Source organism: Sturnus vulgaris, chromosome 11, assembly GCF_052056855.1.
Source record: "Sturnus vulgaris isolate bStuVul1 chromosome 11, bStuVul1.hap1, whole genome shotgun sequence".
Classification (NCBI taxonomy): Eukaryota; Metazoa; Chordata; class Aves; order Passeriformes; family Sturnidae; genus Sturnus; species Sturnus vulgaris.
In genome coordinates, this window is record NC_142253.1 from 14,970,702 (window position 1) to 14,985,974 (window position 15,273).

The 15,273-nt window shown below is 38.1% G+C and overlaps 1 protein-coding gene across 1 annotated transcript in view; it reads left to right on the plus strand.

The window, feature by feature from the left end:
• The window catches only part of NISCH (nischarin), a 29,170-nt gene extending 16,469 nt beyond the window's left edge, over positions 1-12,701 (plus strand). Inside the window, exons 10-21 of the mRNA XM_014869647.2 lie at positions 304-489; positions 692-820; positions 1,247-1,360; positions 2,205-2,313; positions 4,875-4,996; positions 5,845-5,900; positions 6,415-7,731; positions 8,145-8,319; positions 9,466-9,619; positions 10,167-10,295; positions 10,659-10,820; positions 11,301-12,701. Of these exons, the coding sequence (XP_014725133.2) occupies positions 304-489; positions 692-820; positions 1,247-1,360; positions 2,205-2,313; positions 4,875-4,996; positions 5,845-5,900; positions 6,415-7,731; positions 8,145-8,319; positions 9,466-9,619; positions 10,167-10,295; positions 10,659-10,820; positions 11,301-11,929 (3,282 nt within the window). The 3' untranslated portion in view covers positions 11,930-12,701. The remainder of the gene's footprint in view (positions 1-303; positions 490-691; positions 821-1,246; positions 1,361-2,204; positions 2,314-4,874; positions 4,997-5,844; positions 5,901-6,414; positions 7,732-8,144; positions 8,320-9,465; positions 9,620-10,166; positions 10,296-10,658; positions 10,821-11,300) is intronic.
• Positions 12,702-15,273: the final 2,572 nt, after the last annotated feature.

The following is a 15,273-nucleotide window of genomic DNA, read 5'->3' on the forward strand; positions in this document are numbered from 1 at the left end:
ACTCTTTTAATGGTGCATTTCTTTACTGCTCCTGGGTATTTTAATTACTTTGCCAATATTGACATACAGCATTTAGTTCTTAACGAAGTTCATTCACTGCATATGTACTGTATGTGTACTATATGTACTGTATGTGTAGGTTAGTAAAAATGCAGTGGAGGAAATTCCATTTCTACAAGCTTTAACCTTTGTAATGAACAGTTTCATGCCATTACTGTTGCACAATAAAATGAGCCAGCTGTAAGATAGCATCTTTTTTCAGTTTTAATTGGTGTATGACATGAATTTTCTCTGCTGTTTTAGCATCTGTACAACCTTGTTCACCTGGATTTATCCTACAACAAACTTACATCACTAGAAGGTGTTCACACAAAACTGGGAAATATCAAAACTCTGAATTTAGCAGGAAATCAGCTGGAAAGGCTGTGTGGTCTTAACAAACTGTACTCATTAGTGAACTTGGATCTGAGCAACAACAAAATAGAACAGGTAACTTGTTGACTTTTGGTTTAAAATGTGTTAGATCACAAGCCATTTCTTTTAGTACATCAAACTGCAAATAAATCAAAGTGGCTGTAGTGATTTTTTTCCTGGTTGTTGTATGTATGTAATCAATGTGAGAAATGCTCAGTCTTTGTGCTCATTTTCGTTTTGCCAGTCTGATTTCATGCTTTTATTCAAACACTTTCAGATTGATGAAGTAAAAAACATTGGCAACCTCCCATGCTTAGAAAAGGTGATGTTATCCAGCAACCCGCTGAGCATCATCCCTGATTACCGGACCAAAGTTCTCGCTCAGTTTGGAGACAGGGCCTCAGAGGTGAGCCCCAGGGCTGCTCTTCTAATCCTCTTTTCAGCCTGCTGAGGCAAGTGGTGCAGCTGCTCTAAAAACCTGAGGAGTTTTTGGTGTGTATTGGAGAAGGTGTTTAGAGAATGGCACCTTGTTAATGTTACTCAGCTGTGCTCCAGGATGTAAATGCCATTTTACCCTGCCCTCGTTGGGTCACAGTCTGTTAATATTGAAACACTGTTGTGCTGCAAGGGTGTTAAACTTACCAAACCTTGCTGAGTTTGCATTAAATTGGTGTTAGCTCAAGGTCTAATGTGATACTTGTTTCTGTGTAATGGTTACAAAGATGCACGTGGTTTGCCTTGAGCTGTGGTAATTTTTTATTATTTCGTTAATAAAAAATGCAGAATGCCTAGTTTTCAATATTTTTAGGGGTTTTAACTTTTTTCTTTTTAGGTTTGTTTGGATAACATTGTTACCACAGAAAAGGAACTAGACACAGTTGAAGTGCTAAAAGCTATTCAAAAAGCAAAGGAGGTGAAATACAAACTCAGCAACTCTGATAAAAAGGTGAGTCTGGTGCTGTGAGAAAAGCAGAATGTGCAGCACACAAAAGCTTACAAAATTATTTCTACAAGTAAGATGTAAGCAGAATGCACTAAATTTTCCATACCATTAAAAGGTTTATGCTTTGTGTTATAATGTCGTATGAACTTTTAATGTTGCCTCTTTTTTCTTATTTAATTTTCAATGCAGTTTTGATAGTTATCTGACCTTCCTTTTTTGGGCTGGCTTGGGAGAGAGGAAGTGGGAGAAAAAGATAAAATGACTTAATGGTATACACAGTGAATTCACAGTCGACCTTAACAGCCATATTTTGTATCTTACAGAAGTATTGCAGAGCTGTGATTTTACTGCTTGCGTTGCAGAGTACTGAAATTACTTCCCCAAACTTTCTTCCTGTGGGTATTCAGCAGTGAGAGAGAATCAGAAATCTGAATTCTCCTTGCCTTCCCTTTAACCTGACCGTGTGCTGTGTCATTGGTTATTCTTGGTTTGGAAATCAACTTAGGGACAGGAGATGTTCTGTCTCTACAAAGTAGAAATCCTGTTTTCATTCTTTTGATTTATGAAACTGCAGATTCTATCAATGCAGTGATTAGTCAGTGATCAGAATGACTTCTCTAAAATAATTCTTAGTGGGATTCCACTTAGTGTGAAAATTGAGACTTAAGAGGAGGTGACCACCCCCACTGCCCCCCCACCAAAAAAAAAAAAAGAAAGAAAAAAGCTGGCACTAACTTTCCTTTTACTAAAATCGAGAAAGCTTGTGTAGACTTATTTTAGTTCAGGATCTCATGTGTCCTGTGTATTTAGGTTTTTTTCTTTAATTGCTGCATACTTTCTTTATTAGATCAGTGAGGACTCCAGGCTCACTGCTGCCAGCTCCAAATCAAACTGTTCTTCTCTTACTGTTCGTCCTTCCTCTCCCTCTCTGCCTCGTCCTGTCAGCTCCAGCCAAGGTAATCATGTATGTATCGTGCTGCTGGGCTGAGCCTCTTGGTTCTGCTTTTCTAAGCTGCATTGATATACATGAATATTACATGCATGGATTTAGGGCTTTAAAGATAAGCACAAAGACCTGGTAGAATTGGCTTTGAAAGTGAAAGTTGTATGGAATGTGATTCAGCAGAACTGACCTGTAGTTGCCAGCAGTGGTAAATACCTGGAGTGAGAGTTTGGGTACAGGACTTTTTACTGCATCATCCTGCAGAGGACCAGGTGCCATTTCCAAGTCTAGAGTCAGACCTTAATAGAGAACTGTGGCATACAGAGACATTTTAAAATTGCTTCTCTACCCATTCTTGGTCTGCAAAATGTGAGCTCAGGCAGCATATGTTCCATTAGTGCTTTTTGCAAGAGCTGCATTTCTGTCACACCAGGGGGAAGATAGAGAAAGGAGATGAGGAAAAGACACCTGTGGGATTAGTGTTCTGGCTGAGCTGGTGATTTCAGCACATCTGTTGTGTTCTACAGTACCTGCTGACCTCACCTCAAGTTGTTTTTTTTTAAATGTATGTTTCAAGTGAATATGCCTGCTGCATTTGGAACTTAGAAGAATGACTTAACTTTCCTCTTTAACCCATAGGACTGACTTATGTGAATATTCACTTGTGACTTAGAAAAAGAGATAAAAATACTTTCTGGTTTTGGCTTTTGTCTGATTGAAAAGTGCAGTAAAAAATGCATAGTGAGAGAAGACTTCATACCCATTTAAAAGAGCAGGGATTATCTTCTCAATTTCTCGAGGTGGCACAGCTTCCTCTTATCATTAATCACTGGATTGGTGGATAAGTGAGGGAAGCATCCCTGAGGTGCTTGATTTTTGGAAAGTCTATTGCTATAACTTCTGCAGAATCAGCAGAGGCTTCTGAGTTCACTCTAGAAAAATGAAACTCTTCTGACAGCATTTGCTTAAGGGGCAGACACCTTGATACAGATTTAGTTGCTATTTATGTACTTTACCTTTGTAGCCCTTTTAGATGATTTTTCATCTGCAGAAAAAATGCCAGTTTTTCCAAAATTAAGTCAATGCTTGCTTTAAAATATTAAACACTTGACAAACTGTCTCAGTTGTGTAACTATATAACCACCTGCAGGACTTGCTATAAAAATACACATCTGCAACCCCTGGGACTGTTTAAATTATTTATCAGTAGAATTTTTCTACTACAGTAAATGTTTAAGAGCAAAGAGTCTTGGGAGAACAGAAAATATAGCTCTTTCTAATGGACTTAGGAGTTCTATATAGTGGCATAAGATTCAAAGGTTTATTTACTGTAGTCCTTTTCCATAAGATTTCTTCAGTAGAATTTTGGGGGAAGGCTTTTATAAGTAAAGGGAAAATGAGGACTGTGCAGGCTGTTTCTCAGCTTCAACAATAAAAACTGATTATTTGCTACATATCTAACTATTAAGGGCTGTTTTCAAAATACCAGTTTTGAGAAATTTGTTTAAAAAAATGGAATTATGTTCAGCAGTTAATTTCACTGTTAGACCTTAAGTCATGAATAATGGAATTAATTTCCTGATATGCTATTTCTATGAATTGTTCTCTCTGCATTTTCTAGACACCATCTGTTTCCGTAACATATTATTCATACTAAATGTCACTGGGAAATGGCTTATGGAAAAAGATGAAATATTTATATAGGAAACAGAAAATCAAAAATAATGCTGTCGTGTTCTGGTTTTCCTGTCAAATTGAGTTTCCTTCTTGCTAACACAGTATTTTGTTCAAGTAATAAATACCATTTGTGTTTCCTCTGACCATGAGATGTCTTGGTGCAATCCACTGAACTTTACCTTCAATCCAGAAAGATCCATACAGGAGTTTTTATGCTCAAGCCAGAAATATGTCCACACTGTAATTTTATTGATTATTTGCATATTTAAATACTCGAGCTGCCTGGCTCAGTGACAATACTGCAACTCGATTTGCTCTGTTGTGTCAGTTCGATGCTGTGAATATCAAACATCCCTGAGAATGTTGCCTTGTATTCACTTATGATAAGTTTTTACTGATGATTCAGCTTTGAACCCTTGAAAAAGGTTCCAGATAGGATGAGGTAATATCTTAAATGGCATTTGAGAGACCAGAGCTTCTCAGTCTGGTTGAAGGCTGTATGCAGGTATTACGGATATTGTTCACATGAAGCTCACATTAATCTGGGAGTGTGCTACAAAGTTCATGAAGAATGCTCTGCCAGCCTAGCAGCTGACTAATTCTGTTAAAACTGAATTGTGTGAAGACTTCTTAGACCAGAATTGGAGATTCAAATTGATTGTTAGTTTGAGAAAGAAGCTGTAGCGTTATTTAACGTAACTTTCAGTTACTACTTTACTTAAACTAAAATTCTGCTTGTTTTTTATCCTGGCTATTTTGTGAAGATATCCTTTAGCTTTAATGATTTCTGATTAGATCTTGATTATACAGTTTTAATTCTACTTGATTGGCAGTCACTATTAGATATTATTTTTGTTTTACTTCAGTAATTTAAAGAGCTGTTTGTATTTGTTCTAGAAATAATTTGTGAAGAAACAGTCCTAGTCAGCAGTTTTTTGCAATCCAGTGGTTTGACTCCTACAGACCATACAGTTCCCCAGAGATGCTTTGAAATACCAGACTCCAGATGTAAAATTCAGGTAATTGCCACACTTCTGTTTATATCACAGTATTTTAAAAAGCTTTTGCAAATGTATTTCTGATGTTAAACTTAAAATTTTTATAGTAATCCATAGCAAAGGTTTTTTTTGGTTCTCAGAGCTATTTTAATGGAAAGGGAGGCTGCCCCAAATTTAATTCAAGGGAGTTTGATGCAGCTTATGAATTAAATGCAGAATCCAAGTTTTACCAGAGTTGCAGAGAACTGTTGCCACTATAGCTTTGAGATGTTTACCCAGTACTAGTATAACATCATTTAAATAGCCATTTAGATGGTGGGTGTAAGAATTGTGTCTTATATTACAGTATCAGTTTTTAAAAGGCAATTCTCTTGCTGGTAGAGTGGAAGAACCTTCTCCCTGCCAATAGGCAGTGGCCCTAATTTGTCTTCTTTGTATCCTCCTGTCTGATAACTTCTGGTTTGTGATTTCATTTGTGGTATTGAAGGTGCTCTTCATATGCATGGCTGCAAGACTTGGGGGTGTCTCTTCCTTTGCTACCAGTGTAGTTGGTCTTTGTCAGGCTCCTTTACCATTTTATTTCATGTTACACTAATTCAGTAAAGCTTTGTAGAGTGCTGAAATACCTGGGTCACAGGTTGGATCTGTTCTCAGGTCAGCAGCTGAGTTCATTCTTCTTCATTAGCTGAATGCCCAACCTAAAGCAAACATTATTTGTGGGCCCTCAAAGGATGGCTGTTAAGCTGCCTGTGAGTACAGCAGGACTTGGCCAGCTTTAAAAAGCATGAGCCAGCATTACCTTTGCTTCTCCTGTGTTCTGAACTCCTAAGTTAGTTTACAGCTTCCTGATGTTACTTTCTTCTCCTTAGGCACCTGCCTCTTTATTGTCTTCATGCAAAGAGTATGGTGGTGGTCATCATGTGTGGTAAGCTACATAAATAAATTCTGCTTTAAATCCTTGTTAGCTTTTGGGTAATAACAGTGGATACTGTTATTTAAAAACAGTGGATTACTGTTTTCTTAAACCCAGCCTTTAAGGCAAAACAGTCTCTTTCAATGTATTCTGCCTCTTGTTTTTCAAACCATAATATGGTGTGCAGTGTTTTTAACCTTTGAACTCTGGAATGCAGTTGGTGGTTTCAAAGCCAGTAATAGCTGTATTGTCCAGTCCTTTAGGTCATGAGGTTGTGCTTGCTGGAGATGGGAAAGGAAAGAGGAGTTAAACATTGTAGTTTTTACTTTCTGTAGTATTACACATCACCAGCCTTTAAAATCAATGGCTGTGCAGTACAAAGATGTTCTACAAAATTGCACTGATTTAACTGTATTAACACGAACAAATATCAAAATTCTGAGAAACAGCACCATGAATTGTAGGTAGCCACAACTGTTTTTAAACTCAAGTTTGTACTTACTGTTGCTTTTTCTCTCTTTTGAAGTTTGGAGAGTTCGGAGGAAGAACACTGTGCAGTGCCTGACCCCTGTAGCACCATCATCTTGCCTTTTAATTGTATGTCCTACACTGCCACCAACCAAGACTTTATCCAGCACCTTTCTGCCTCGATAGTGCAGGCTGTGCAGAAATCTGCCCCCTCCCTCACAGAGAATAAAGGAAGCCCTGCTGGTAATCCCACAAGCACGGACAAAGAAGATGGATATTTTGAAATGGGACTTCATGAAGGAGATCAGGCTTTTGAGTTCAGCACTACTTGGGATACCCAATTGTCTGACAACATAGCAGTGGAGGGTGTTTACATAGTCAAAATTCTCTGGAGCTTTTCAATTCACATTCATAAAGGACTCAGACAGTTTGCTTCCTGTTTGGTTTTGACTGATGAGATGCTAGCTGTGTTTGAGATTCCTCATCAGGAATTGAGAGGAAATTGCCAGCACATCCCTTCTGCCTTGAAATTAACGCTGTGTTTTCCCTACACTGATCTAATAGAATTTGGCTTTCTCCTGCCAGAAATCTGTTTAACTCTGAAGCTGAGAAACGGTGACCACAGCTTGTTTATTGTTTCAGACTCCCAGAATCTTCAAGACTTTTATTCCTGTTTACAAACATGTTGCTCTCAACACTACACATCAGTGTTACCGACCTCCTCGTGGTACTGTAGAAAAGCAAATCTCCAAGAATTTCTCTGTCAGCTCATTGAATTGAATTGCATTTCAGCGGATGATGTTGAAATAAAAGGTTGTTTCCCAACATACCTTGTTTATGGGGGTAAAACCGATATTCAGAAAGTCTTGCATCAACCAGAGTCAGCTGGCAATAACAAGGAAGGGTCAAAGAATGTTTTGTGTTCTGCACTTTATTCTTCAGTATATCAATCTTCTGACCAGAGTCCCTGTGTGGTCCATCCGTGTTGGATATTTCTAACACCCCAGCATTTGTACATAGTAAAGGTGGATTTCAGTTTACTGCCAAGTAAAGGGGTAAGCACAGAAGAGTTGGGAAGTGTATTTAAGCTGAACAGAATTCCATTGGCATCACTTGTGCTGCATCCAACTCATGGTGCCACCCAGCAGAAGGGTTCATTTTTGGATGGACACGTGCTGGAGTTGCTTGTTGGATACAGATTTGTTACAGCAGTGTTTGTTCTACCTCATGAGAAATTCCACTTCCTAAGAATCTACAGCCTTTTAAGGACACTCCTGCAGGATGTTAAGACTATTATTATTTTCAAAGCTTCAAGCAAATCGGATGCTGTAAAAAATCATTTTGTGGAGGCAAACAGACACGGTCAGGCAGCCAGGTAATTATTGCTGTCAAAGGTCTCTTGCACAGTGCTTGATGTGGCCTGGCCCCTGTGTTTGCTGCTGTCATTGTGACTGGCTTTGGACTATAGTAATGATGAAATACTTTGCATTGTGCTAGTCTGGAGTAAGTGTGAATGCTTATCCTGGACTGTAGCAGTCTACCTTTTTTTTTCTGTTTTGTTGCTGCAACGTAAAATGTAATTTCTGGTGGAAGGAAACTTCCTATTTCATGTGCCTGCAGGCTGAAGTCATGGCAGGTTGACAGCTAAGTTCAAGATATAAATAATTTAAACTATTAAAAATGGAAGTTATCTGGTTTTATTTTTTGAATAAAATACAAATATTCTTGTAGGGGAAAAGCTGTGTAGATCTCTACATTTTGGTAATTTGTGTTCTGGGTTTTTTCTAGTTTTAGCAAGCCTCATCTGACACTGTCATCCTTTTACCCATCTGAGTTTCTTATGCAGAAGATAACAGAAGACAACCAGATTCCTGTTCACCTTCATGTTTCTGTGTCTCTGCAGTATGTGGCTGGGCTGAAGGGAAGAGCCCTGGTTGAATTTTTCCATAGCAACATTGCAGAGGTATCACGTTTTTACCAAGTGTACAAAAACATGCTTTGTGACCTTTCTGTACTACACAGTATCTAGAAAAACTTTCCTGATCAAATTTAGCCACAAGAATTAGGCTCTGGGAAACCTGGAAGCATTTTGATCAAGAATCTGTGTGTTATTCCATTTTGGGTTCCCTGCTACAACAATTAGCAAGGTGTATTTTGCTTTCAGGATCTGTGGTGCTGACCAGGAGAGCATGCTAGTGTATGTCTTGAAGATGTGATTGCTCCAAGAATGTTTCTTTTTTTTCTTTAAAGTGGCAAAAGGGAAGCAGATAACAGGAATTAAATTACTTTGAGATGGTTCTTAGCTAAATCAATAAATAAGTGTTCTGACTTGTATTTGTAATACTGTGCATGGCTGCAACACAGGTGCGTGGCTGCAGGTACTCTAGAAACAGGAACAGATAAACCTGATTTCTGAAAAACATTAAAATATATCTAGGGAACATCAGATTGAAAAGTAAAAATAATACCCAAAATTTATGATGTGGCTTTTTGAGTGATAAATTACTGTGATCTGAGTACAAGTGTCAATTGAAAAGCTTGAGAAATAGATACATTTCTTATTCCCTTGCCTCTCTTCCAAATGTTTTAAGTGAGCACAGTTACAAGCTGTGCTTCTCTTTTTATATCAGGAGAAGCTGATAAAAAAAGCAGGTGACTCATTTTAGGGTTCACAGTAAACCCATCAAGTCAGAAGCTGGGAAGATGCTGAGTTGGAGCAGCAGCTGCAGTGTCAAGCTGTGCTCCTGTCCTCTCTCCAGCTCTTAGAATCCAACCCTCAGGAGCACCTGAAGCCTCAGCAGACTTGAGGTTTGGGAGACCACTGCTCAGCTGGTGATTAAACTTTTGTCTGCAGTGTCTGCCCTAAAATGTCTTTCTTATAAATGAGATATTTTTCTTATAACAAAAAAATTATTTTCTTATATAAACACAAGATATTTTCAGTGGCTGCCATTGTGGCCTCATTTAGCAGCTTTGAGGTGAAATACCAGAGCATGTTCAGATGCTTAAGATTTTGAAGTTGTTTCTGTGGGGGTCTAAAGTTGCCTCTAAGGTGATGAAACTATCTGAAATATCAAAGTTTGTTTATGAAATAAAATCTACATCTTAGGTGGAAAATGAAGAGTTGAGACACCTCATGTGGTCTTCAGTTCTGTTTTACAAGACTCCCAATGTGGAAGTGATGTCTTGTGTGCTTCTCTCAACAAAAGCTATTTACTTTCTGTTGGATGATTCTTTTATTCATGCAGATGAGCACCAGTCAGGTAAAATAGTTACTTTGATCCTTTAATCACATTACCAACTTAATCCCTTTCTGTGTGTTTGTCCTCACTCTAGGTACCAATTTTGGTCAATATTCTTAATTAGACTTCCTAGTTGAGGGGGTCAGTATTTCCATAAGGCTTTTATGTTAAAAAAAAAAAACCAACAGGGTCTTGAGTCATGTCTGCTTCTCAGCCAGACCCCTTTAGCTGCCATTGGATCCATGTTTTTCTCTGATGTCATTTCATAGTCCTTTTCATAAGGTAAATGGAAAGTGAAGGGTAATGAGCCTCATGGTGGGCATTCAGTTGGTGTGTTATTAATGCATGTGCTGGTTTAAAACTGCTGTGTGACAAATGTTTAAAAAAATGCTGCTAATAAAATTTGCTTGTATTTTGCTCGAGAAATTTTTAGCCATTGTACCTACTTTTTTTCTTAATTTCTTTCTTCAACTGTAAGATAAGTATTAGATTGTAATATAAAAATTATGCTTATGGACAGGACAATCTTTTTCTTTCAACCTTTTTATCATATATATTTCTTTAACAGATTTTTGGAACAAAGAAAACTCAGACTGTGAAAACAGTTCTTTCCACCTCTCTTGCTGCTTTGTGCTAAAACTTAATGACCTGCAATCAGTAAATGTTGGCTTGTTTGACCAATATTTCCGAATTACTGGTGAGTGCATCTTGTGCTGTAAGTTTTTCCAGTTCTATTTTGTTCTAGTCCTTTTTAGATGTATCCCTGTCTTTATTAGTGAGATGGAAGAGAGGTTTTCTGTTGCTTCTTTTTCTTGAATCCCTAGAGCAGTATTTGAATCATAAGTATACATTGTATTTTAAATGAAATTATGTATTTTTGAGGGATTTATAAGGATTCTGTTGCTGTTTTCAAGAATTTGAAAGATTTCTGAGTAATGATGGATGTTTTCAGGAGAAATAACCTTAAAAAATCTTTTCCGATGACAGTTGCATGTTGGTTCAGGAAATAGTAATGCCATGTACAAATCAATGAGTGAATGGTGTTCTGTGTTGTCCTCAGGACATTCTGCAGATCAAATTGTCACCTGCCTGACAAGAGACAGTTACAACACTCACACCTTCATACAGCAGCTTATGGCAGTCCTGTCACTGCTTGCACGCACTCCTTCACCTGAACCAGTAGATAAGGACTTCTACTCTGAATTTGGGAGTAAAAACACAGGTGAGTGATCTTTTCTACAAGCCATGACTTATTTAGGCATCATACTGAAGGCTTCACCTAAACTCTATTCATTCAAAACTCTTTTGGGGACACTTATGCATCAGTCATTTCCTATTTGATACTTTAACTAAACTCCCTGACTTTAATTATCTTAGATGTGCCTTATGTGAGCAGAATTGTTACATGTTCAGAGTCTTGCACAAGTGAAGTTAGTGATGGCTTCTTGCATTCACCCTGGACTTACATGGTTAGAAATTTGCAGAAAAGTATGTTGGTAACACAAGAAAGACTTCAGCTGAGACCTGCAATCCAAATAAAATTATTCCAGCATTGTTTATAAGCAAAAGAATGTATCAATAGATACAAAACCTAAATTCTTCCAGCTGCAACCAGCTGTCAAGGGTCATTGCTTATCCTAGGACATTAAGAAAGTATTGTATAGCACTAAAATAGAGATATAATAATGTATGTTTCTTGCAGGAAAAATGGAGAATTATGAACTGATTCACTCTAGCAGAGTAAAATTTATTTATCCAAATGAAGAGGAAATTGGGGACCTTGCTTTTCTAGTGGCAGAGAAGATGGATGGTTTGACCAATCTTCCATCCCTCAACATCCTTCTGTATGTGTTGGCATTTCAAGTAAATCACTTTGAAGGATCTGCTCAGAACACTAGTTCACTTCAACCTAAAACACTGATATTGACCAGCTCTGATTTGTTCCTCTTTGATGAAGATTACATCAGTTACCCACTACCTGAATTTGCTAAGGAGCCACCAAAGAGAGATAAGTACCAGCTTGCAGATGGAAGACGAATCCGGGATTTAGATAGAGTACTCATGGGGTATCAGACATATCCACAGGCCCTGACATTTGTGTTTGATGATGTTCAGAATCAGGACCTGATGCAGAATTTAACACTGGATCACTTTGGAGAAACTGATAGTGTCCCAAAGGGAAACTCCAAACAAGAGGGCAGCAGGAGCAGAGAGATCCAGTGGTACATTTTTATCCCAAGTGCAGAAAGCAGGGAGAAATTAATTTCATTGCTTGCAAGACAGTGGGAGATCCTGTGTGGTAGGGAATTGCCTTTGGAACTCACTGGGTAGTTACTGCACAGCCAAGGGATTTCAGTGTGTATTACAAGGTAAAGCACAGTGTTGAAGTAGATAGCACCTGTCAAGTTCTCTTTGTTTTCATGAGGAGCTGACCTGGACTCCCTTGCTCCCTGGTGCAGTGAACATGTAATAGTACATAGAAATATTCTGAAGTGTTAACTGGGGACTGACCTTCTTGTACAGTCTATTTTTTATGCAATAGTATATAGTGAAAAAAAACAAACCATGAGACATCCTGGGAAACTGTATGGAAAATTTAAGGAGTCAACACTAGATATTCTCTCGTCTGGGGCTGTTAAGGTTTCCACTATTTTTCTGTATATATCAGTCTTGCTGTTCTATACAAATTCTAATGTGTAAATAAGGGTAAATGCTTGTGTATGTTCAAGTGCAATGTTCTTTGTACAAGAAGTATTTTGGGTATGCTGCTAATGCTTATTATTTAACGATCTTACAGTTTTACAAATGTTTTTCTTTGAGGCCAAGTGTAATTATTTGCTGCCAATCATGAACTTAATAGTAAAATTTGAGCCACAAGCAGGTAACAAATTTTCATAGGAAACTATTTTCAAAGGCATTCATTTTCCTTATCCAAGGATAAAAGAATTGCTTGGTAAAGATCCCCTCAGTATTGTCTTGAAAGTGGAAATACCCAGTGTGGTTATATCAGCATTTTGTCAGCAAATAATGGATTTGTATCTCTGAACACAAAGTCTTTCTTTTGCCTATCTTGTCAATACAAATAAAGTGTAATTTGACAGTTTCCTTTTGGCCTTGTCTTTATTCAAGTTTCTAACTTGTGTTTCCAGGATACCATATGGCAGTTCAGCAGCACACATTCTGTTCCTAGAGTGCATTGTAAAGTATGAAATGTGCAGCAAGATGAAAGAAGAAAATAGTTGATTCTAATATAACAAGATTGCTAGTCCATAAACACAGCTGAGTCATGGAAACTGAGGATCTGCAGCCTCTAAACACAATTTGAGGATTTATTTCAAGTACTTTTGCTTCTCTATTGGATAGTAGAGATTTTTCTTTCTAAGCTCTCATGTTTAACTTTATGGCTACTGTGCCCAACAAGTTTTAGCCTCCACCATGACAGTAAAATCCTGACTCACCATCATGCAGACATATATTGAGACTTTGAAAAATCATGTTCTATATCCAATGGTATTAAGAAGGGAAGAACAGGTTTGGTATTTATGTGGCAGCTGATGCTGCTTAAAACTGATGCCCCTTAAACACAAAGAGAAATCTGGGTTGGAAGAGACCTCTGGAGCTTTAAACAGGGCAATTTTCAAACAGATTGCTCAGGGTCTGGACAAAAAAGTTATGAGTTTTCTCCAAGAATGGCAAGTCCACAGTGGTGTTGGGAATTTGGTGGTTTCACAGAGAATTTTTCCATGCTGTTGCAGAGCTTGGCTGTGCTTTTTGGATTTCAGAAGCCAGGAGTGTTGCAGTCAGTGCAAGGATGACAAAGAGGCAGCCAAAGTCAAATTGCATTGCAGGATGCAGTGGGGTTCCCATAGCAAGCAGAGATGAGGAGCATGACTGTGGTGCAGTAATTCATTGTTCTGTTCCCAGTTTGGCAGAGGCAGCCTAAGCTTAGACTAAACTGAACAGCAGGCTCTTGGAGAAATCAAAGTTTCCCTGTACTTTAGAGCTCTTCTATTCTCTGAAATCTTAAGGTTGCTTATGTTCATTAAAGCTTAATTGTCATTGGATAGAAAAAGCTAATTTCTAAATTAAACATCCTAGGAATAAAGTAATTAAAAGAAATCTTAGGTCTTCACCAGTTCTTTCTGAAGAAGCTCTGTTAATCACTTACTAATAATTGTCCAAGGAAACCTTGAGGAGCTTGTGGCAACATCAACAGTCTGGTTTTCAAAAGCATTTGAGAAGTTAGCAGGTGAACAGATAATTTACAAGTGAATTTAAAAGTGAATGCAGAGGGAATCTGTAAGGAGTCCTCTGGAAGTGCCTGGGATTGTATCCAACATGGACAGATCTGTCTCTTATGTGAGGGTTACACTTGTTATAACTTCTGGATAAGTCAGCCCTGCTTCCATCTTATAAATAAGGGTTGTTCTGTGGGGTGCCCTGTGCTTGAGACAGACTTGAGTTCTGTTTTAAGCATCTTCTGTAAAAACCACCTGTTTAAAGGTATTTTAATGCAGTAGTGAGTATCAGAGAATCTTATATTAGAGTAAGCAGGGATAACCCTCTGTTATATACTTTGAGCAGGTAAGGCCTCTTTTTCATATTTTATTGCAGGAAAAAAAAATCTCTGGTTAAACTTAAAATTCTTTTTAAGTTCACAGCTGTTTAAAACATAGAATCTGTCCCTTTGGATCAGATTATTAATCCAGGAAATAGCTGCAATTCCTCCTTGAGATCTTGGTAAGCATTTTAAGATTAATGAGATGTTCAGTACTTACTGCAGTATGCTTTGATTCTTCCATTAACTGTCTTACCTGTGGTGCTATCAGAATTATTTCTTTTCAGGGCATTTTTTCGATAAATCATCTTTTATTCTCTGCTAAGTAGACATGGGCTATATAAAGCTTTTTTCCTGGTGCTTCACCTGAACTTTTTCCATTTTTACCTGGAAAAAAAATTAGAAATGACAGCCCAACCAAACCCCAAACAAGAAATCTCCCTCTCTCCTGCTACCAGATATCTGATCCCTCGCTGCTTTCATAGAATCACAGAATGGTTTGTGTTGCTCTGGACTTTCAAGATCATCTCATTGCATCCCCCCTTCCATGGGCAGGGTAGCCACCCACTCCATCAATTTTCCAAGGGCCCCATCCTGCCTGGCCTTGGACACTTCCAGGGATGGGGCATCTACAGCATCTCTGGGCCACCTGTTCCAGGGCCCCTGAGTAAAGAATTTCTTCATAACACCTAATCTAAATCTCTATTTTTTAATTAAAATACATTCCCCATGATTGTATCACTGGTTGATGTGGTAAAAAGTCTCTTATTAAAGAAACCCTTTAAATACTGATATGGCTGCAGTGAGGTCTCCCTGGACCTGCTTTTTTTCCAGCCTGAAATTCTCCCAGCCAGGCTCCAGAGGAGAGATGCTCTGTGTTAGAACCTGCTGGAGTCAGTGTTTTGTGGGTATGCATTTCTGTTCTTTTTAGTGCAATATTAAGCTGAAAAATGTTATAAACTGTCGTTCTTCAGTGCTAAACTGTTGTCTTTTTTGCCTAATTTTAATGTAGTCTTTTGTTCTTAAATACAGGGATTTAAGTGAGGTTTTCTTGGAAATGTGCAATCATTTTTCTTGAAACTGAACTGATTGCTTCAGTTCGTAAAGATTTCTCAGA